The 22,375-nt window shown below is 33.6% G+C and overlaps 1 protein-coding gene across 2 annotated transcripts in view; it reads left to right on the forward strand.

The window, feature by feature from the left end:
- Positions 1 to 22,121, forward strand: part of KLHL1 (kelch like family member 1) — a gene marked incomplete at its 3' end in the record, with an annotated part of 374,754 nt that extends 352,633 nt beyond the window's left edge. For both annotated transcript variants that reach the window (XM_079903211.1, XM_079903212.1), the window contains 3 exons: positions 2,126 to 2,338; positions 11,048 to 11,219; positions 22,062 to 22,121. In XM_079903211.1, coding sequence (XP_079759337.1) covers positions 2,126 to 2,338; positions 11,048 to 11,219; positions 22,062 to 22,121 — 445 coding nt within the window. The remainder of the gene's footprint in view (positions 1 to 2,125; positions 2,339 to 11,047; positions 11,220 to 22,061) is intronic.
- Between the last annotated feature and the right edge of the window lie 254 nt (positions 22,122 to 22,375).

A 22,375-nucleotide genomic window follows, 5' to 3' on the forward strand; every position in this document is an offset into this window, starting at 1 on the left:
ACCTTTCTTATATGTAACCTATGTACCAGGGACTGTGCTAGGTGCCCTTCATGAAGATACTTAACCAATAAATAAAATCTCTGCAAAAAGTTATTTTGCTAAGTTTTAATAACAATATCTCAATATTATAGCATACTTCTTTTGAGTTAGATCTTCAATTTAAATGAAACACAAATAAAGTTCAGATTTCGTGAAGCATGAACAAGTTTTTAGGATGATAATAACTTCCGAGTGAATAATCATTTTACTTCTGGGTGACTTTGCAAGCTAAATTGTCCAATACTTGTCCTTTAAATTGCTCCTATTGGTTAATTTCAGCATATTGCAAGACTGAGAGCCAGCCAGACAACTTGTGAGTAATCAAGCAAAGAAACATTACATCCATAATGGGAACACTTGGGCAATCAAAAGTATTTTTTCATGGCAGGCATTGAGAGAAACATAAACATCTTAAAAATATCTCCAGGATTTGAAGTCAGTTTAAACATCATATTTTAGACTTACTAAAGAATATTAGAGGAGGAATTTTTAAATCTAAGGCCTAAACTATTTTATATACTAAGTAATAATGTCTTCCTATGCATTTACTTAGTTAGAATTAAGTCTGTTTACCAATATATTAAGCATAATGTCCACTAGTAAAGCAAAAATTTCATGACATCTAATCTTATTAAACCATAAACAAGTTATAACATTGCTCTACTCAAAATCCTCCCATGGCTTCCTGTTTCACTTAGGGAAAATGTCTACATTTGCTTTAGACATTAGAGAAATATCTAAACACCTGTGTGAGGCCTACCCTTTACCCTCCACCCATCATCTCCTCTGCTACCCCGTCCACTATCTCTGCTCTTGCTGTTCTGGCTTCCTTGCTGCCCCTGGAACTTTGCACTAACCTGTTCAATCGACTTCAAATCTTCTCCCCCAGAGAAATTCCTGAACTCACCTCCAAACACTACCATCTTCTTCAAGATTTGGGGCAAACATCACCTTCTCAATGAGACCTTTTTTGATCATATATTTAAATTTGTAACTACAACTCCCACTCCCACCATTTGCACTCCTGACCCCACTTCCCTGCTCTATGTGACTACAGCCCTTAGTAGTATATAATACATGTGTTTACTGTGTGTATTATGTCTATATCGCTCCTAGTAGAATTGAGTGCAAGGAATTGTTTAATGTTTTGTTCATGGATATATTCACAAAATTTGGGATGGTGTGTGACATATACTAGGCATTCAAAGTTATGTGTTGAATAAATGAGTAAATAAATAAATTCAACTCTGTACCTTTCTGTGATACAATCTTCATGGCTATTATTAAATAAGCAAGAATGTTTTTACTAGGAATAGATGATGTATTTCTGCTTTTGTATTCTATGAATGTATTTTAAGTACCATGTGTGCTGTAATATGTCTTTTCCTGGGTTCCTATCATACTTCTCAGTAATGAAACAGCAAAATAAGTGTATCAAGTAAGTTTTAGCGATATTCAATCAGGCTAATATCATTGTACTCTTGTTTCCTATAAAGTTTTGTCTATCCAGATAACACATTAGCTATAGTATAGGTGCTGATTATGAAAGCTAGTGTTATGACAGTATGTGTTTAAATTATTCTATTTATTTAGTGTTCTAAACTGTGAATACAGAACACAAGAAGTAGGCATGTTTTACCTACTGGCAAAATCAATAGCAAAATCAATTGCTGAACAACAAGTAAGATAATCAATTTTCTTCTGATTATGCTCATTTTTAAGAAAAATTGAAGATAAATATATCTTATTTTAAAATAGGCATTCCTCGATATTTATTAAAATAATGTATTAGATGATTTAATTATTTACACAAAAATAGTTTTAATCTAACATTCTAGAAATAAAGAGGTTAGAAAATTATCATTTTAATTTCATCTAGTATATAGCTTATTAAAATCATGGGATTCAGGTATACTTAATTAGTTATAATGTTCCTTTAACAAAAACTTCCATGTGAAGTAATATATTTTGAACACATTTGAGGATCATGCTGTGATTGAAAATTTATTTGTAAAGGACTTTTCCTTTCCTTCATTGGTCATACAGACTGTAATACTAAATCATGTTTGTCCAATTGTGTTTTTAGGTTGTATTCAGTTGGAGGTCGTGATGGAAGTTCCTGTTTGAGTTCAATGGAATATTATGATCCTCACACAAATAAGTGGAACATGTGTGCTCCAATGTGTAAACGAAGAGGGGGTGTTGGAGTGGCCACATGTGATGGTTTTCTTTATGCAGTAGGAGGTCATGATGCTCCTGCTTCAAACCACTGTTCTCGGCTGCTAGATTACGTAGAAAGGTAAGACCCCAAGGCACGGTTATAGTGAAAGAAAGAATGCGAATTACATTGATACCTAATGCAAGCGATTATAAAATCTGCATAATTTAGGAAAGTAAATTCAACTCCTAGAGCTGCTTTATTAGTCTCTCTCTTTCTCTCACTCGTGCGCGTGCCCACGTGCATGCGCGCACACACACACACACCACTTTATGCCTTACCTTATTTTTTCTTTCCTCATCCTCCCTCCCTCCTTCCTTCTTTCTTTTTTTCCATCCTTTTCAACTAATATTTTTTAAAACCCTACAATTTATTTTCACATAATTCTAAAGTTATCTTTAAACTTCCCATTAATATGTTTTAAAAGGTCAATTAAAATACAGTTTTAAATAATTTTTAAAATGAATGAATGTCTGATAATTCTTTTGTTTAAAAATTGGATATATTATTTATCTGTTCTATTCATCCTGTCTTATTTGTTCTACTACTCTCTTCAAATTCATAAAGGTGAATTATGAACTTTGTTTTATGCCATACCTTTCTTAATGTAAGACAAGCGTATTAGAACTATATTGCCTATTATCCTGGTGTATAGAAGAAGTATAGATTTTCTTTTAATTCCTTCCTAAAAATGTCAGGTGCACAGAGGCTGGAGCGAAAATTTACCTTGGCTTCAGTCTTGGTCCAACTATCCACACACCTCCTGGTATGGTTATGGCTGAATTCTCTTTAGTGGATGTGGATCTCTTAGCACTTTTATGTCATGTGAATTAAGGATTAGAGAGTTAGAGAAACTTATAGTGATATTTTCTATTACATAAGGAAACATGCTGATACATGAGGAAGTGAGATTAGGAAGTATTGAGGATAATTTTTTTTATCACCTGGGATAGGATAAGTAATTCTACCTTAATGAATAACTTCAAAAGTTTTAGTGACTTAATACTATAATGCTCTTTTTTCTCATGCTGTGTGTCCATGTGATATTATTACTCTAGTACCGAAAAGGACATATAAGCTAAAATATGGACATCGCTGGTCTCCATGTCAGAAGGGAAAAGCCAGAGAATAGTACTACATTGTTTATGCATTCTTAAAGATTCAACCTTCAAGTAATATAATTCTCCTTTGTTGATACTTTGATGACAACTCAGTCACATGGCCACAGAAAACTTCAGAGTGTGGAAAGACAGTATCTGACCTGGTACCTGGGAGAGGAACAGGTGTCTGGAGGATCACACTGATGACCACAGCAATTTTCCTCTTAATATCAAGAAACCAAATCCTTTATATCCATGCTTGATAGTGGAAGAGTCATTGGAAGAAAGGGGCTGTCTCTCATTTATGATAATTTATTCTCAGGATACGTGAACATTTTTACTGAGAATAAGGCCATTGGCAAGAGATAGCTTTTAGTGAACAGGCTCTGTTCAAACTGAAGCCACTTCTAGGATAAAATACAGAAATGTTTAACCATATTGCTACTCTGTGAAATGGACTGTAGATTTATGGCTATATATACATAGAGGATGGCATTAAGCTTACCACAGTTGCAATTCAATGTTCTCTTGTCCATTGAAATTAGGAACTATAGGTGCTATAGTGAGGACAGTGGTCAGAGTCCAAATTAATAAGTGTATACTTTTATAAACACAAACATGCAACCGTTTATTTAAAAAATACTGTTACTAGAATGGCAGGTTATTCACATTTTCCTTTGCTAAATTCTTGGGAAACAATGACAAAGAAAATGAATATGATGAGGCTGCTACTTTTATGGCAAATATATAAATGCCACTAATAAAATGATATTTCATACACATTATTTTCTAAGTTTACTCTCTAATGCATTAAAATGTTGTTTATGAACAGAGGCATAAAGAATTCAGTCTAGGAATACATTTATGGTGCAAAATTGTATTTACTTAAGCATAACTATTTTAAGTTATAGGAGTGCAGTGGGGATGAACAACTTAGGTAATGCAGAAGCACAGCATCATCATGATTCTTATCTGAGCTCATACCATGTGTCAGATAACAGCATTTTTTACAATTTCTATAAGATATATTCTATATTGATGATTTTACATAATGGTACCCCTGTAGAATTACCTTGCATGTGTAATGTAAGGAATGTTTCTTAGTATATAATCATAGGCAAACAAATCATTAGGAATAGCAGGTAGTGTACAATGTTATGTTTTATAGACAGATAAGTAGATAGACAAATGTTGTTATATGACAATGATTTCTTATAGAAGTATAAAGGTATTATAAAGTAGCAAAGTACAGTTATATAGCACCTATCAAAAATTGTAAAGTCAGGCTTTCTTAAATGCAAGGAACATTGGTACTTCATATCAGAACAGATAAGAAAGCAGAGACTGAGTAAGAACATGAAGTTTAGAATAGTTGCTGGAACAGTAAAAGCTAATTTTGTAACCAAGCCTCACCCTAGTGAGAGCATCTTAGTGGACAAAAGCAGTGTGCAAAAATGCAGTAAGTTCTAGCAGAATTTAGACCCAGAAGGTGCAATTCATTAGAAAAAGCACATTCATCTATTCACTTACTCAATACTGTTCTGTGTGTGCTTTCACCGTACTAAATAGAGCTTAAAATGTATTAGAAAAAAAGAGATAAAGAAATAAATAATTAGAACTTTGAGATCACAAAGCTGGAAATCATGCAATGGATCAGAAAATATGCTCAAAGCCATCAGTACCACTGCTGGCTAATAAGAGATCAGGACCACCTTTGCCCTTGAATCTACATCCCAGTAATGAGACCTGATAGGAAAGAGATGTCAACATTAAAGGAAACTCCTAAACCTGCCTTTGTAATATCCACTCTTGCTTCCTCCAATCTTTTCCCCTTAGAGTAGCCTGAGGAAACTTTTCATAATACAGATTTGACCTGAAAGTGCAATGGAGTTTTCCTTTGTACGAATTATCAACATAATGAAAAAATTATTTGTTTTACATCAATTTTTCCACTAAACTAGATTCTATGTGCTGGCCAAGATTGTCTTATCTATGCCTATACACCTCCACTTGGCTCAATTCCTGGCACTGAGTAAGCACTTAACAAGCATTTATTAAATCAGTCAGACACCAAGAAAAAGAGGTGTCAAATTTCTCACAAGGAAAACATTATGAGGTATACTGTAAATAGGTAGGTAGGTAGATAGATAGATAGATAGATAGATAGATAAATAGATAGATAGATAGATAGAGATTTTAAGAGGAATAATAGAGGGATGGATGAATGTTCAGATGGATTGAAGGAAAGATAGACAGGTTTTAAAAGGGATAAATGGAGAGATGGATGGATGGATGGATGTTTGGATGGACTGATGGATAGATAGATATTGATTTATTTCTTCTCTATTTGCATGTGAACACCCATTTCCATCATCATTGGCTGAGGATTCATGATTTACATATACTTCAGGCATATCTTCAACAGACAGAAAATTTTTGATTGAGACTAAAATATTAAGCAATTAATCATATATTTGTTGAAAATTATATCATCATATCTTATCAACCAAACACTATTAACAATAATCACAATTTTGATATATAACTTATAATAAATGTACAACTTTTGTTCAAAGTCTACCAAAATATACTCCAGTCATAACAGAAAAAGTCATCTAAAATAACAGTATTTAACTTATTACTGTCAGGGTATGGCTCTATTTCTATCATCTTTAGACCTTTGTTAAAAATGAAATAATTTAAGATATGCTGTCTGACATACAGGGATAACTACATTATCTACTTTAATAATTCTTTTCAGATTACCATAAACATTAATATATAGAGCAAGTATGGAATTTTGGATTCTTTCATTTCTCTTAATTTCTCATTTCATCCTTTTGGTTTAGACATAATCCAAGAATTTCTGAACACTGAAGAGAGATGATAAAGGAGAGACTTACTTTTTATTTAAATTATGGATGCTATCCTAGGCCTTAAGTAGCACATTAATATATTAATTCACATTTTTGATACGTGAGATCCTAAATTTTCTACAAAAATGTAATTCCTTGAATTGTTTAAAGTTAAAATGTTAGGTAGGCACTATTTTACTTTATAATAAATATTTCTTTTTATTCTTCTTAAGATCTTACTGTTGGAACCAGCCAAATGAGTGCAGCATGAAAATATTTTTTTTTGCCTTTGTTTTTCTATTATTGTGCATGCATAATCTTTGCTACTTCTTTGATAACAAATTATGTTCAAATTTCTGGTAGAAATATATACAACAGATGGAGATCCAGTCTATGTATATAAAGCCCTTGTTTTATAAGTAGATGCAAAAATTATTGACCTATACCATAGCCACACTAATTTATATTTGTGATTAATATTTGCCTCAGTAGCTTATGAGGCAAGTGTTATCTTTGAAGTGGTCAGCTGGACACAGGGAGTGACAGAGTAATCTGTTGTTCTTGGATATTCTGTCTGGAATGCTGACATCATGGTAATTTATCTGCAAATTTTGGAGGAAGGAGAACAATTCTGTGGAAGGTAGATGTACATGAAAAGATGAAACATGTGATGGCGTATGTAGATGGAAGGTTATCAACGCTGGTATCGAACTCTGAAATTCATTTTCACATTGAGAAAGGTATTTAAAAATACATAATTTGGACTCACAGCACTAGTAAATTTTTCTATTATATGAGTAGAGAAAATAATTACATAAAGAATCTATTTTCCTTAGTTTTGAACTGTTAAAGATATATATTTTAAAAGTGAGTTTTTACTAGCATTAAGATCTTCTGTGTATGCTCCATGTTCTGTTGATTGACAATAGCTTAAATAATTTTTAAAACTTTAATGAGAAAGCTACACCTGAGAGGAGTCGGAGTTGCTTAGTGGGTCCTTGCTTTCTCCGGTTCTGTCACCAGCTCATCTCTCCTCCCCTCAACCTTGAAGAGTAGATGTAATGGAATATGACCTAATCAAAATAGAGTTTTTCATACACCTTCATAGAAAAGTTTAAATCAAATTAACTTTTAAAAATATGTTTGTATAAAAATAAGCAAAAACTGTTGAAAGGGGGAGCAGAAATCTAGTTATATTGTCCATTAAACATAAGATAAATTTTTATCTTCTAATTGTGGAAATAACAATACTTGAAAAAGTAATGGTACCTCAAAAATTTCAAGCGGGAGTGTCAATGAGAAACTAACTTTGTTCTGTGGTTGTCATATGCCTTTGGCAAGTTTTCATTTTACAGCCAATTTTAGCCACTATATACGGATGCGTCTCTTTCCTGAGGGCTGGAAACTTTAATAGAGTCCCTGATGCAGAGCTCACATTCTGACCATGAAGGCCAAGGTGAGATGTAGGAAAGGCAGACAGCCTAAATGCAGAAAGACAGCAGCCACCCCGCACCTGCTTTTTCTTTTCTTTCTTTCTTTTTATAAACAGGCAACCTGAGGCAAAAAAGAATGCTTAGAACAAAATTTTGTCAAAAACATGAACAGATAATGATAAAGTTCGCTGTTAGTAATTGTTTGGAAAGAGCTTATACATCTGTGGATCTTTCCCTAAGCTAAAAAATGCTGTTTATTTCATTTGGGGGGTAACAATTATGTGTATCCCCAAGCTGAGAGGTAAATCCACGGAGTTCTAAATACAGAAAAATCAATTTAGATTCATTAATGTGAGGACAAGGATAACCATTACTGGGTAATTTTGAATTAGTGTGATTACTGCATAAATATCTGAGAGAGAGAGAGAGAGAGAGAGAGAGAGAGAGTGTGTGTGAGTGTGTGTGTAGGAGGGGGTAGTTTGGACTCAGTTTTTCTTTTGGTTTGGTTTGATTTGATTTTCTAGCAATATATATGTTTAAATATCATCACCATTGCCAGATATAAATTAAAAGATTGCTATTAAACACATGAAATATGTTACTTACCACTGAAAACAGGTATATTTAATTCAAAGATTTGGATCTTCTAGGAGAATGCACTAAATTTTTTAACTTTTCTTCAGGAATTTTGTAAAATGTGAAAAGAATGATATCTATTTCAAAGTGTAGGATATTATTTTAAATGTGTACCTAGATATAGGACATACTAGTGTTTTCTTAATTTTCCCTGAAGTATGAGTATATGAGAATATCTTCATTATATGAGCTTCATTTAAAATTTCAGAAGCCTTCAGAAATGCATTTATTATTCTTTAGTGCTGTTACTGTTAGCTTTTTTCTCAGTTCTTCTGCCTTTTTGCAAAGTGATAAAGTCTGCTATGTAGACAATAGTTGAAAAAAATCCTATAGAACTCAATAATAATTACATGGGGACTAAAATAGGACTTCAGGAAGAGCTATTTAAGTGAAGTGATTGTGACAAAAGGCAGACTAGCTTCTATTGGAAAATGAATAAAATATAAAGAACGTTCATGTTTCACTGAAATTAGGAGTATTATACATTCTTCCTTTTAAAGTTATTTTTATGACAAAAATTTCCTGACAGAAAAGTAAAAAACAACTCCCCGCATTCATTACCCAGATTCAACAACCATCACCAAATTGCTTCATCCATTCACCTTTACAGTATTTTTTTTCCTGAAGTGTTTTAAAGTAATTCTTTACTTTAGCTCAAAACCCTTATGAATTCATCCCAGAAACAAACAATGGAAAATGATCAGAACTTTACATTTTTAGCATAATCACAACGTCATTATCACAAGTAATAAAAATTTTAAAAATCTCTTATTTTAATCTGATACCCAGAATTAAAATTTCCAAAATGCCTTAAACATCTTTTAATAGTTGGTCTATAAATTGGTATCCAAGTAAGTTTCATTCACTTCATTTTGTTACATTTTAAAGTCACATTTAATTTAGAACAGCTACTTCTTCTTAGTAATTCATTTTATTACTGAGCTTTTTTTACCTGAAAACTTCAGTCAGGTATCTTACAAAATGTTCCACTTTGTGGATTGTACAATATGATTCCTTGTGGTGTCTTTTCTTTTCTCATCTTTCCTTTTTTTTGTCCTCTGTTTTTATGTTTATACATTTCAAAATATTCATTGTAGAAGTTTAAATATCTTAAAGATTTGATAGCATGGATTGCATATTTGCATTTGTGTCTATGTGTGCCTGTACCTATTTGTGATGTTTTACACTTATTAACTATAGCATATAAAATTACTTTTTTATTTGCCTGACAGCCTGTGCTTTAAGGTGGTCCTGATTTTCAGGCATTCAACCAATCTCTCATCTCACATATATCATCTTGACTGTCACAACTCCTCCAGACATGGTGTGTAAATGCATGTAATGTCCTTGGAGAAATATTCTCTCCAAAATATAAATTCCAGATCCTTGGGGTCCTTCCAGTCATTTTTTTTGTAACAACCTTCTTTATTTTCAATAAACTGTATGTGGGTTTTTTGGCTTGTTTGTGTTTGTTTATTTTTTTCATTAAAATTTCATAACAAGATTGGAGTAGAAAAAAGAACTAGGAATAAATTTGCTGTCATCTAGTCTTCTTTTATATTTCCTCTACTGGGCTCTTACTAGATGTTTTCGTATCTGAACCTGCAGTTGTAGGTTAAAGGCAAAGAGGTGGCTTAATCATTCCTTCTTAGCTGAAGTAAAGCACACTCACCAAGGAATTCTTTGGTGTCTTACCATCCAACACATAAAATATCTGTATGTAATGTATGGTAATCAGACTTTCTGGAAATTTAATTATTTTTGGTTAAAATTCAATAATAATACTTGGACCCTCTGCTTCAATCTCTTGATTTACCAATCTCTCTCTTCCAGTGAATCCTGAGTAATAATCACTAAAAGATAGCTCTGTTCATGTTGTACCTATTTCCTCAAGTTTCAGTGGTTCCCTATTTTCCTATTGAGTAAGCACAAAATACTTTCTTACTCTGGGAATCAAGCAATTCATGAGCTGATCAAAAACCACCTTTTTTTTTTTTGCGGTACACGGGCCTCTCACCGCTGTGGCCTCTCCCGTTGCAGAGCACAGCCTCCGGACGCGCAGGTTCAGCGGCCATGGCTCACGGGCCCAGCCGCTCCGCGGCATGTGGGATGTTCCTGGACCGGGGCACGAACCCATGTCCCCTGCATCGGCAGGTGGACTCTCAACCACTCCGCCACCAGGGAAGCCCAAAAACCACCTTTTTAAGCATTGCTTCTTCTCATACCCTTGAACCTGGCCACACTGCACACCTACTTTCCACAAAGCTGGCCATGCAGTTTTATTAACACTTGTGTTCCTTTGTAAAAATATCTCTTTCTTTCTAGCAAATTTAGGATAGATTTTCAGATCTCATTTAAAGGAGACTTCAAATGTGAAGTATTTCATAATTGTCCCAGATTTTTAACCATTACTTCTGTTTCATGACCATAACACTTTCTTCTACCTGTTTTAAAGAACCTCATTCTACTGTGGAACAATAGTTATTTACATATCTGACTTCCTTGTGGAAAGAAATCATGATATTCATTTTTGTAAGATGACTCAGCATCCATCCAATTAAGAGTCTAGGTATGTTTTTAAAATACCTTAAACTATAGAAAGCCAGACATTGTGGATATTGGTTCCTGAAAACCTGCTTAAATATTGAGTTTTTAGGAAAAAAAGTTAAGTTTTCTTTTCCATGGCTTGTTTTGAAAGGGCATCATTAATATAGTAAAAGTTCAATGTGACTAGAGTATGTTATGTCCTTTATCCTTACATTTTAGATATGATCCTAAAACAGATACATGGACCATGGTGGCTCCTTTGAGTATGCCCAGAGATGCTGTTGGTGTCTGTCTCCTTGGTGACAGACTATACGCTGTTGGTGGCTATGATGGGCAGACTTACCTCAACACTATGGAATCCTATGATCCACAAACTAATGAATGGACCCAGGTAAGATTGTTGCCAGCATAAGTTACTTCGCATATAAGAACTTATTTCACTTACTTCCTTTGGAGGAGAGGGGTACATACAGCAATGTATCTAGTCAAATTACTCTGAACTCAAAATGATTGATTTTGTCCATTTTCATTTTGTAAAAATTTTATTAAATCATATGTTTTTGTGTACTTTTCTCTTGTGTATTCTATACTTCAATAAAATTTATATTAGAAAGTTACATTCATGCTTCAGTGAGATTTCCACTTTATTATGTTATAACAAGAGACAGGAACTGAATTTTAATTAGCTGAAGCAAAAAATGAAAGTGGAATACATTGGTTCACAAAAACTCATCTTTAAAATATTTGGTTTTAGAGATAACAAAAATAAGAGAATGGAAACCTGCAGAAATCAACTTTCTGCCTCCCATTTTTGCTTGACTATCTTTGTTAGGTTGATTGTTACTCACTGCAGAGAGAATTTTCCATGGGGTGGTGCTGCTGGAAACTCTAAGTGGGAATCCTCACAGCCATAATCAGAAAATAAAAGAATTCTTTGTTCAAAAGAAACCCAAAAACAAACAGCAAAGAGCTCTGAATGGTCTGTCGTATAAAGCACTCATTCCTGGACAAACACTTTGGCCAAGAAGATGAAGTGAAATAATTGGCTGATCTTAGGTTAGCCTTTAAACATACACTGTAGTTAGAGATTTAGGATCATGCTCAGAGAAGCTCCCAATCTGGTCGAAGATCTGGACTATTTGTGTTGAGGTGTGTGTGAGTGGTGGGGAAAGATGAGAGGAGGACAACTTAATTATGGTAGAAAATAACTTATGCTGTACAGTTACTGTAGCCTTGCTTGTAATGAAGAGAATGGGTATATTTTCAGACTTTTGTCATTATATTCAATTTCTCCTTTCTTTCTTTCTTTGCCAAATCTTTCAATATTTCTTATTTCACTCCTTTATCAGAAACTTAAAAATGAGAAACAATTTAAACAAACAAACAGACCAATTTTCCATCAATGGATGCAGTTAAATTCCAAAGTCTTACTTAGTTGAAGCAGGATAATAACCTCATCTCCTCTTATTCCTTAATGTATAGAAGGCTTTATTTTTGGTCATAGAAATTAACTAAAATTTGATTGAAGTAAATTTCTTGGAAAAAATGTTTACTTTTAAAGATACATAACTTCCTTGATTGTGCCAGTTTTGGTGATATGTGTTCAACTACAATATTAAATAGGCTGACTTTGAAGTACAAAACCAGACTCCACATGATCAGACTAAGGTATCTGCCTTATGAACCTTACTCTTCCCCAAGGGAAAATCCTTTGATTCCAATGAAGAGGCATTTGGCTAAGAAGGAAGAAAAAAGGTGGAATGGAGGAACAAACAGCAAGAATTTAGAGAACTAGGTCCTGTGATATTCTATGTTTTACTTTAATTGTGAGAAAGAAGCATTCCTTATCCAGAGAGCAGCAAATATAAAATAAGCTGTAATTATTGCACTGAGATTTTAGAAGATATATTTTAATTCCTTACCTTCCTAGGTCCCTAGTGTTTACAAAAGGAGCACTGCTATGACTGTTGACTTGCTAAGGAAATGTACCAGTTCAGTGATATATATTTTAAATGTGCTACTTTTACAAATGAACATTAAATAAAGGAAGTTTATGGGCATATAAATGATATAATATCTTCATTACATATTTATAGAAATGAGCCATTATGCTTATAATTCCTCTAAAATTGAAAGTAAAATAATGAATGTAGTAGTAATGGGTAAAACCGTCCTAAAGGCCATTTTCCCTCACCTGTATTTTATTACACTCTTTTGGATCATAAATTATCTTACAAAGAGCAAAGTGGTATTTAAAATGTTTTATAACGTTCACCCACCAGAAGGCAGACAGCAGAAACAAGAAGAAATACAATCCTGTAGCCTGTGGAACAAAAAAACACATTCACAGAAACATAGAAAAGATGAAAAGGCAGAGGGGTATGTACCACATGAAGGAACAAGATAAAATGTCAGAAAAACAACTAAATGAAGTGGAGATAGGCAACCTTCCAGAAAAAGAATTCAGAATAATGATAGTGAAGATGATCCAGGACCTCGGAAAAACAATGGATGCAAAGATGGAGAAGATGTAAGGAATGTTTAACAAAGACCTAAAGAATTAAAGAACAAACAAACAGAGATGAACAATACAATAACTGAAATGAAAACTACACAAGAAGGAATCAATAGCAGAATAACTGAGGCAGAAGAACAGATAAGTGACCTGAAAGACAGAATGGTGAATTCACTGCTGTGAAACAGAATGAAGAAAAAAGAATGAAAAGAAATGAAGACAGACTAAGAGACCTCTGGGACAACATTAAACACAACAACATTTGCATTATAGGGGTCCCAGAAGGAGAAGAGAGAGAGAAAGGACCGAGAAAATATTTGAAGAGACTACAGTTGAAAACTTCCCTAACATGGGAAAGGAAATAGCCACCCAAGTCCAGGAAGGGCAGCGAGTCCCAGGCAGGATAAACCCAAGGAGAAACATGCCGAGACACATAGTAATCAAATTGGCAAAAATTAAAGAAAAAGAAAAATTATTGAAAGCAGCAAGTGAAAAATGACAAATAACATACAAGGGAACTCCCATAAGGTTAACAGCTGATTTCTCAACGGAAACTCTACAAGAAGGAAGTGGCATGATATACTTAAAGTGGTGAACGGGAAAAACCTACAACCAAGATTACTCTCCTGGGCAAGGATCTCATTCAGATTAGATGGAGAAATCAAAAGCTTTACAGACAAGCAAAAGCTAAGAAAATTCAGCACCACCAAACCAGCTCTACAGCAAATACTAAAGGAACTTCTCTAAGTGTGAAACAAAAGAGAAGAAAAGGACCTAGAGAAACAAACCCAAAACAATTAAGAAAATGGTCATAGGAACATACATAATGATAATTACCTTAAATGTGAATGGATTAAATGCTCCAACCAAAAGACACAGGCTTACTGAATGGATACAAAAACAAGACCCATACAGATGCTGTCTACAAGAGACCCACTTCAGACCTAATGACACATACAGACTGAAAGTGAGGGGATGGAAAAAGATATTCCATGCAAATGGAAATCAAAAGAAAGCTGGAGTAGGAATATTCATAGCAGATAAAATAAATTTTAAAATAAAGAATGTTACAGGAGACAAGGAAGGACACTACATAATGATCAAGGGATCGATCCAAGAAGAAGTTACAACAATTATAAATATATATGCACCCAACATAGGAGCACCTCAATACACAAGGCAACTGCTAACAGCAATAAAAGAGGAAAACGACAGTAACACAATCATAGTGGGGGACTTTAACACCTCACTTACACCAATGGACAGATCACCCAAAACGAAAATAAATAAGAAACAGAAGCTTTAAATGACACAATAGACCACATAGATTTAACGGATATTTATAGGACATTCCATCCAAAAACAGCAGATTACACTTTCTTCTCAAGTGTGCACGGAAGATTCTCCAGGATAGATCACACCTTGGGTCACAAATCAAGCCTCAGTAAATTTAAGAAAATTGAAATCATATCAAACATCTTTTCTGACCACAATGCTATGAGATTAGAAATAAATTACAGGAGAAAAAAAATGTAAAAAACACAAACACATGGAAGCTAAACAATACCTTACTAAGTAACCAAGAGATCACTGAAGAACTCAAAGAGGAAATAAAGAAACACCTAGAGACAAATGACAAAGAAAACACAATGATCCATAACCTATGGGATGCAGCAAAAGCAGTTCTAAGAGGGAAGTTTATAGCTATACAAGCCTACCTCAAGAAACAAGAAAAATCTCAAATAAACAATTTAACCTTACACCTAAAGAAACTAGAGAAAGAAGAACAAACAAAACCCAAAGTTAGCAGAAGGAAATAAATCATAAAGATCAGAGCAGAAATAAATGAGATAGAAATTAACAAAACAATAGTAAACAACAATAAAACTAAAAGCTGGTTCTTTGAGAAGATAAATAAAATTGATAAACCTTTAGTCAGACTCATCAAGAAAAAGAGGGATAGGACTCAACTCAATAAAATTAGAAATGCAAAAGGAGAAGTTACAATGGACACTGCAGAAATGCAAAGCATCCTAAAAGACTACTACAGGCAACTCTATGCCAGAAAAATGGACAACCTGGAAGAAATGGACAAGTTCTTAGAAAGGTATAACCTTCCAAGACTGAACCAGGAAGAAATAGAAAATATGAACATACCAATCACAAGTAATGAAATTGAAGCTGTGATTAAAAATCTTCCAACAAACAAAAGTCCAGGACCAGATGGCTTCACAGGTGAATTGTATCAAACATTAAGAGAAGAGCTAACACCCATCCTTCTCAAACTCTTCCAAAAAATTGCAGGGGAAGGAACACTACCAAACTCATTCTATCAGGCCACCATCACCCTGAAAACAAAACCAGACAAAGATACTAAAAAAAAAAGAAAATTACAGACCAATATCACTGATGAATATAGATGCAAAAATCCTCAACCAAATACTAGCAAACAGACTCCAACAGCACATTAAAGGATCATATACCATAATCAAGTGTGATTTATCCCAGGGATCCAAGGATTCTTCATTATATGCAAATCAATTAATGTGATACACCATATTAACAAATTGAAGAATAAAAACCATATGATCATCTCAATAGATGCAGAAAAAGCTTTTGACAAAATTCAACACCCATTTATGATAAAAAACTCTACAGAAAGTGGGCATAGAGGGAACCTACCTCAACATAATAAAGGCCACATACGACAAACCCACAGCAAACATCATTCTCAATGGTGAAAAAGTGAAAGCATTTCCTCTAAGATCAGGAACAAGACAAGGATGTCCACTCTCACCATTATTATTCAACATAATTTTGGAAGTCCTAGCCATGGCAATCAGAGAAGAAAAAGAAATAAAAGGAATATAAATTGGAAAAGAAGAAGTAAAACTGTCACTGTTTTCAGATGACATAATACTATACATAGAGAATGCTAAAAATGGCACCAGAAAACTATTAGAGCTAATCAATGAATTTGGTAGAGTTGCAGGATACAAACTTAATGCACATAAATCTCTTGCATTCCTATACACTAATGATGAAAAATCTGAAAGAGAAATTAAGAAAGCACTCCCATTTACCATTGCAACAAAAAGAATAAAATACCTAGGAATAAACCTACCTAGGGAGACAAAAGACCTCTATGCAGAAAACTATAAGACACTGAAGAAAGAAATTAAATATGATACCAACAGATGGAGAGATATACCACATTCTTGAATTGGAAGAATCAATATTGTGAAAATGACTCTACTACCCAAAGCAATCTATAGATTCAATGCAATCCCTATCAAATTACCAATGTCATTTTTTGTGGAACTAGAACAAAAAATCTTAAAATTTGTATGGAGACACAAAAAATCCCGAATAGCCAAAGCAGTCTTGAGGGAAAAAAAAACGGAGCAGGAAGAATCAGACTCCCTGACTTCAGACTATACTACAAAGCTACAGTAATCAAGACAGTATGGTACTGGCACAAAAACAGAAATATTGATCAATGGAACAAGATAGAAAGCCCAGAGATAAACCCACACACCTATGGACAACTAATCCCTGACACAGGAGGCAAGAATATACAATGGAGAAAAGACAGTCTCTTCAATAAGTGGTTTTGGGAAAACTGGACTGCTACATGTAAAAAAATGAAATTAGAACACTCCCTAACACCATACTCAAAAATAAACTGAAAATGGATTAGAGACCTAAAGTAAGACCAGACACTATAAAACTCTTAGAGGAAAACCTAGGAAGAACACTCTTTGACATAAATCACAGCAAGATCTTTTTTGATCCACCTCCTTGAGTATTGGAAATAAAAACAAAAATAAACAAATGGGACCTAATGAAACTTCTAAGCTTTTGCACAGCAAAGGAAACCATAACCAAGATGAAGAGACACCCCTTAGAATGGGAGAAAATATTTGCAAATGAATCAATGGACAAATGATTAATTTCCAAAATATATAAACAGCTCATGCAGGTCAATATTAAAGAAACAATCAACCCAATCCAAAAATAGTCAGAAGACTTAAATAGACATTTCTCCAAAGAAGACATACTGATGGCCAAGAAGCACATGAAAAGCTGCTCAATATCACTAATTATTAGAGAAATGCAAATCAAAACTACAATGAGGTATTACCTCACACCAGTTAGAATGAGCACCATCAGAAAATCTACAAACAGCAAATGCTGTAGAGGGTGTGTAGAAAGGGGAACCCTCTTACACTGTTGGTGGGAATGTAAATTGATACAGCCACTATGGAGAACAGTATGGACGTTCCTTAAAATACTAAAAATAGAATTACCATATGATCCAGCAATCCCACTACTGGGTATATACCCAGAGAACACCATAATTCAAAAAGACACATGCACCCCAATGTTCATTGCAGCACTATTTGTAATAGCCAAGTCATGAAAGCAAACTAAATGCCCATCAACAGATGAATGGATAAAGAAGTTGTGGTACATATATACAATGCGATATTACTCCACCATAAAAAGGAACAAAATTGGGTCATTTGTTGAGACGTGGATGGATCTATGACTGTCATACAGAGTGAAGTAAGTCAGAAAGAGGAAAACAAATATCGTATGTTAATGCGTGTATATGGAACCTACAAAAATGGAACAGATGGACCAGTTTGCCGGGCAGAAGTTGAGACACAGATGTAGAGAACAAAAGTATGGACACTAAGGGGAGAAAGCTGTGGGGTGGTGGGAATGGTGGTGTGATGAACTGGGCGATTGGAATTGACATGTATACACTGATGTATGTAAAATTGATGACTAATAGTAACCTGCTGCATTAAAAAAAAAATATATATATATAAAATGTTTTATAATAACTTTATTTTAGTACAATAAACATTAATTTTAAAGCTCTTAATTACTTTAAGATTTTACATCCATATCTTATCATTATTTGTATTTTTAAGACTCTCAAGGGACCATCAGCAAACCCACACAAAATCCCTTTGAAATTCCAGGCCACTAGAGAAAGTTCTGGTATTTGCTGGATAATGCCTGTCACCTTCCCTTCACATACCCCATAAATGGACAATATCATCTGGTTATTTCATTTACTACTGGCACCATAAAATGTCCAAGCATTAGAATGAATAAGCAAATATATTAAAATATATAACAATGTATGTTTGGAAAATTTCCCAAGCTAGCTAGAATTGGAAATAATGTAAATAGATTAGAGAGTATTTGTCAGATTCATGTCTTAATAGTTACACAGAGAACAAACCCATGCATGCTTGCAGGTGTGTGTGTTTGTTTGTGTTTTAAATAAATTTGACTTTGTCATTTAACATTGTTATTTTGTGTTTTTGCATTTGATTTGAAAAAAGAATATGTGTGCTTCAAGACATAGAAAGAAAAATTTACTTCCATTTCCCCTAGCCTGGCTAAAATCACCCTTTCACAATGTTGTAGTGCTGTCTTGTTGCATCGACCTGCAGCTGTAAAGAAACAGTGATAGTGTGTCATTTACTGTCATATCTCCAAAACCTGACATAGTTGCTGGCATGGGGTGAGAGATATGTGAATGTTTCTTAAATAAATTTATTGTGAATTATTTTTGCAATTCAGTTTACTCTGTTGTGTGTGGATTTAGTTTATTTGCATATAATAGAGATGTAAGATGCTTAGAATGAGTTTCAGAGAAGCCTGGTGAGATATTTAAATTTTCAGTTGCTGTTTAATAATTGGTTTCATGCCAACCTTTTTAGGTTATCATACTAAGGCTGAAAGGTATAACCCTGGAGAGAGAACAGGACAGATTGTTTAAAATATGTATTAAATAAGATAAAACTGGACCAAGGGGGAAAAGGGGAAGAGGTCTCAAATATTTAAAATATATTTTTGTAGAATATATCAAATGTTTAAAATAGAATGATAAATGCTGGGGTAAGGGGAATACTTAATACTATGATAGAACTTAAGTGTGTTGGATAGAGAAATCTTTCAGAAAATGATATGTAGAGTGAAGCATAGAAAATGAGTAATAGTTAAACAGATAAAAATATAGGGAGTGGTTTGGTTTAAGGAAGAGAATTTTTAAAGAGCCGCAGGAAGGAGAACACATAGCATGTTTCATTCGGCAATAAATAAAGAGGTGAGCAGTAAGTTTGGAGAGGTAAATTGTGTCTATATCATATAGGACCAGAAACCATGTTATAGAATCTTGACTTTACCATAAACCTAAAGGAGAGCTAATGAAGGATTTTAGACAGGGAAAGTAAGTCATCAGAATTGTGCTTTAAAATGATTGCACTTGATGAGAAGTGAAAAACGATTAGGAGAAAGCAAGATCAGAGTCAGAAATTTATTAGGACATATTTTATTAATCCACTGTAGGGGTGGAAAATTTTTCCTTCTTTCCTTCTTGTTTCTTCAGCTAATGAAATAATTAAATTGACATAAAACAGATTAACGGGAGAAAAACAAATTTAATTTTGTACATATGGAAACCCCATAAATACATGAGACTCAAAGAAGTGACCAAAGCAGGAAGTTTTGATACTTTTTAGACAAAGAAACAGTAAATTCATGAAGAACTGAGTAGAAAAAGTGGTTTGAGACTGAGGTAGGAAATTGGTGAAGTTACAAGGTTTGTTTACACAGCCTTCTTGGCCCTAAATTCCCTATGTCTGGTGATCAATATGCCTCTACCCTCCTGGTAGATGAGGGTACCATTTCACATGGGAGATTTATCTCCTACTTTAAGGGATCAAAGGAGGGTCAGAGTGTCCCTCCTGTGCCCGGCATCTCTCAAGTACCTTTAGTTCAAAATAATCAATATGCCAAAGTGGGATACCCTAGAGTGGCATATTCTGCTCCCCTTTACACTCAAGGTGAAACTGTAACCTGAACTAGGTTGAAGACAGTACGAATGGGTATAATTAAGTTTGTTGGAGAGATACTTATAGGACTTGATGGTTATTTACCTGCAAGGTTGAGGGAGGTAAAAATAAGGGTCATGGATGTGCTCTAGGTTCCTGTCTTGAGCAACTGGGTAGAAAGTGGTGGCATTCACTGGTAAAAGAAATACAGGAGGAATAGTAAACTCAGGGGAAAAAAGCAGACATTCATTTTTACACACACATACAAGCATGTATAGAATTATAGATGCAAATGTAGATACAGACATAAAGTGAAAGTATGTACATTGTACTTCACCTAGAAACTATGCATAGTAGTTTTCAGTACTGAATGAACGTCAGAGAGTATTTGGGAAACTTCAAAAATACATCTACCCAATACTCATCCCATTCCTATTGAATGGTGGGCCTTGAGTACTTATACTTTGTAAAAGTCCCTTAGATGACTCTGATGTGAAACAATGTTTCAAAATCATTGGAAACTAAAAGAGCGGCAATGGAAACTGTGCATTTTGGAGTCAGAAATATTTCAGATTGTAGACATTGATGTTACCAGATTTACATATTGTCTCTTGACACTCCATTCACATGTCTGTCATACAGAGAAGACAACATATGATGGGATTATAAAGGTGACAGTGATATATAAAAATTATTCTTAACACACAATATGCTATCAATATATCACATGCCCCTTTTAACTACTCATTTTGAGCAAATATCTATGAAAAAGACAAGAGATGTTATATTAGCTTTTTAAAAAATAGGATATTAAATGAAAGGAATAAAAAAAAGTCACATGGGAAGGTGTTTTGGTTTTGTTTCTGTTTTTATTTTTAACCTGCAAGGGGGATGGCAGGTAACAATAAGCACAGTTAAAAGAACTAACAGATAATTAGATAATGATGGTAATTTTCATATTTAGAGAGTGAGACCATGTCCTTTCTCAATCAATAAGATAATGTATGTGATCTGAGGTTATCTTGCTCATAGCTATTTTATTTGTTACATTTTATTCCTTTCTCTTTGAAATAATATCCTGTAATTTCTCATCTACTTAATATTTTTATGTGCATAAATTATTCTTAGAAAACTAATAAAAATCATTGATATGAAAAAGTTCAAATTACTAAAATCTTAGTTTACCTCTATGGAATAAATTTTCATTACAAACTTTGTAAAAATTATTGTTTTAATATATTTCTAACCAATTTCATATTCAGGATTATTTTAAAAATCTCAGTTCTCATTTCAATGACAAGCATAATGTAGACTTTTAAAAAAATAGACCCTGTAGCAATTGTAATTATGGCCTATTAATAACAAAATATTGAAGCTATATCACTGTATGTCTCTGTTTAGAATGAATGCATAACACATTTAATTCAGTATAAAATCTTGGGAAATAACTTCACAATGACTTCAATAGTGAAATAGCTATTTCATCTAAAATATACTCCAAGCTGTCACTATGAAATATCATCATAAATGTGTCCATGCAAGCTCTAGAATAAATCTTTGCTGGAAACTTTTCTTAAACAGCTTCATTTCACTAAAAATCATTAAAGAATTTACTAGTTTCATTAAAAATTCTGTAAATGATTGCAGGTTTAAAAAAATTCAATATATATATTATTCGTTTATGTAAATGTCATTTTCATTGTTTCCATTTATATTGTACTACTTGTGGATAAATTGGGAAAAGATAAGCACATTTATTAATGATTTTCATGCATATGAATGAGTGGTTTAAATACATTATAATTTGTATATTTTAAGACAGTAAAATTTGTCTTAAATTGTGTTTCATCTTTTTCAACAGATGGCTTCCTTGAATATTGGGAGAGCAGGTGCCTGTGTAGTAGTCATCAAGCAACCTTGATTTATTTTTATTTGGATGTATTTTAATTGCTGGAGTGGTTATTTTTATATCAGAGGGCAAGAATGAGAACTTCCTGAGATGAAAATTCTTCAAGAAGAAAGATTTTGGTAGATTTACCTACTGATGTCAAAAGAAATAAAAGATCAAACAGAATTATGGGAAACAAGAAAACAAACTGCTCTGGGAACACTATCTGGTCATGTATTAGTTCAGGAATGGTTATTGGTAATTTGTTTTGTATTGTAGCATACAGT

The sequence above is a fragment of the Stenella coeruleoalba genome (genome assembly GCF_951394435.1).
Source record: "Stenella coeruleoalba genome assembly, chromosome: 18".
Taxonomy (NCBI): domain Eukaryota; kingdom Metazoa; phylum Chordata; class Mammalia; order Artiodactyla; family Delphinidae; genus Stenella; species Stenella coeruleoalba.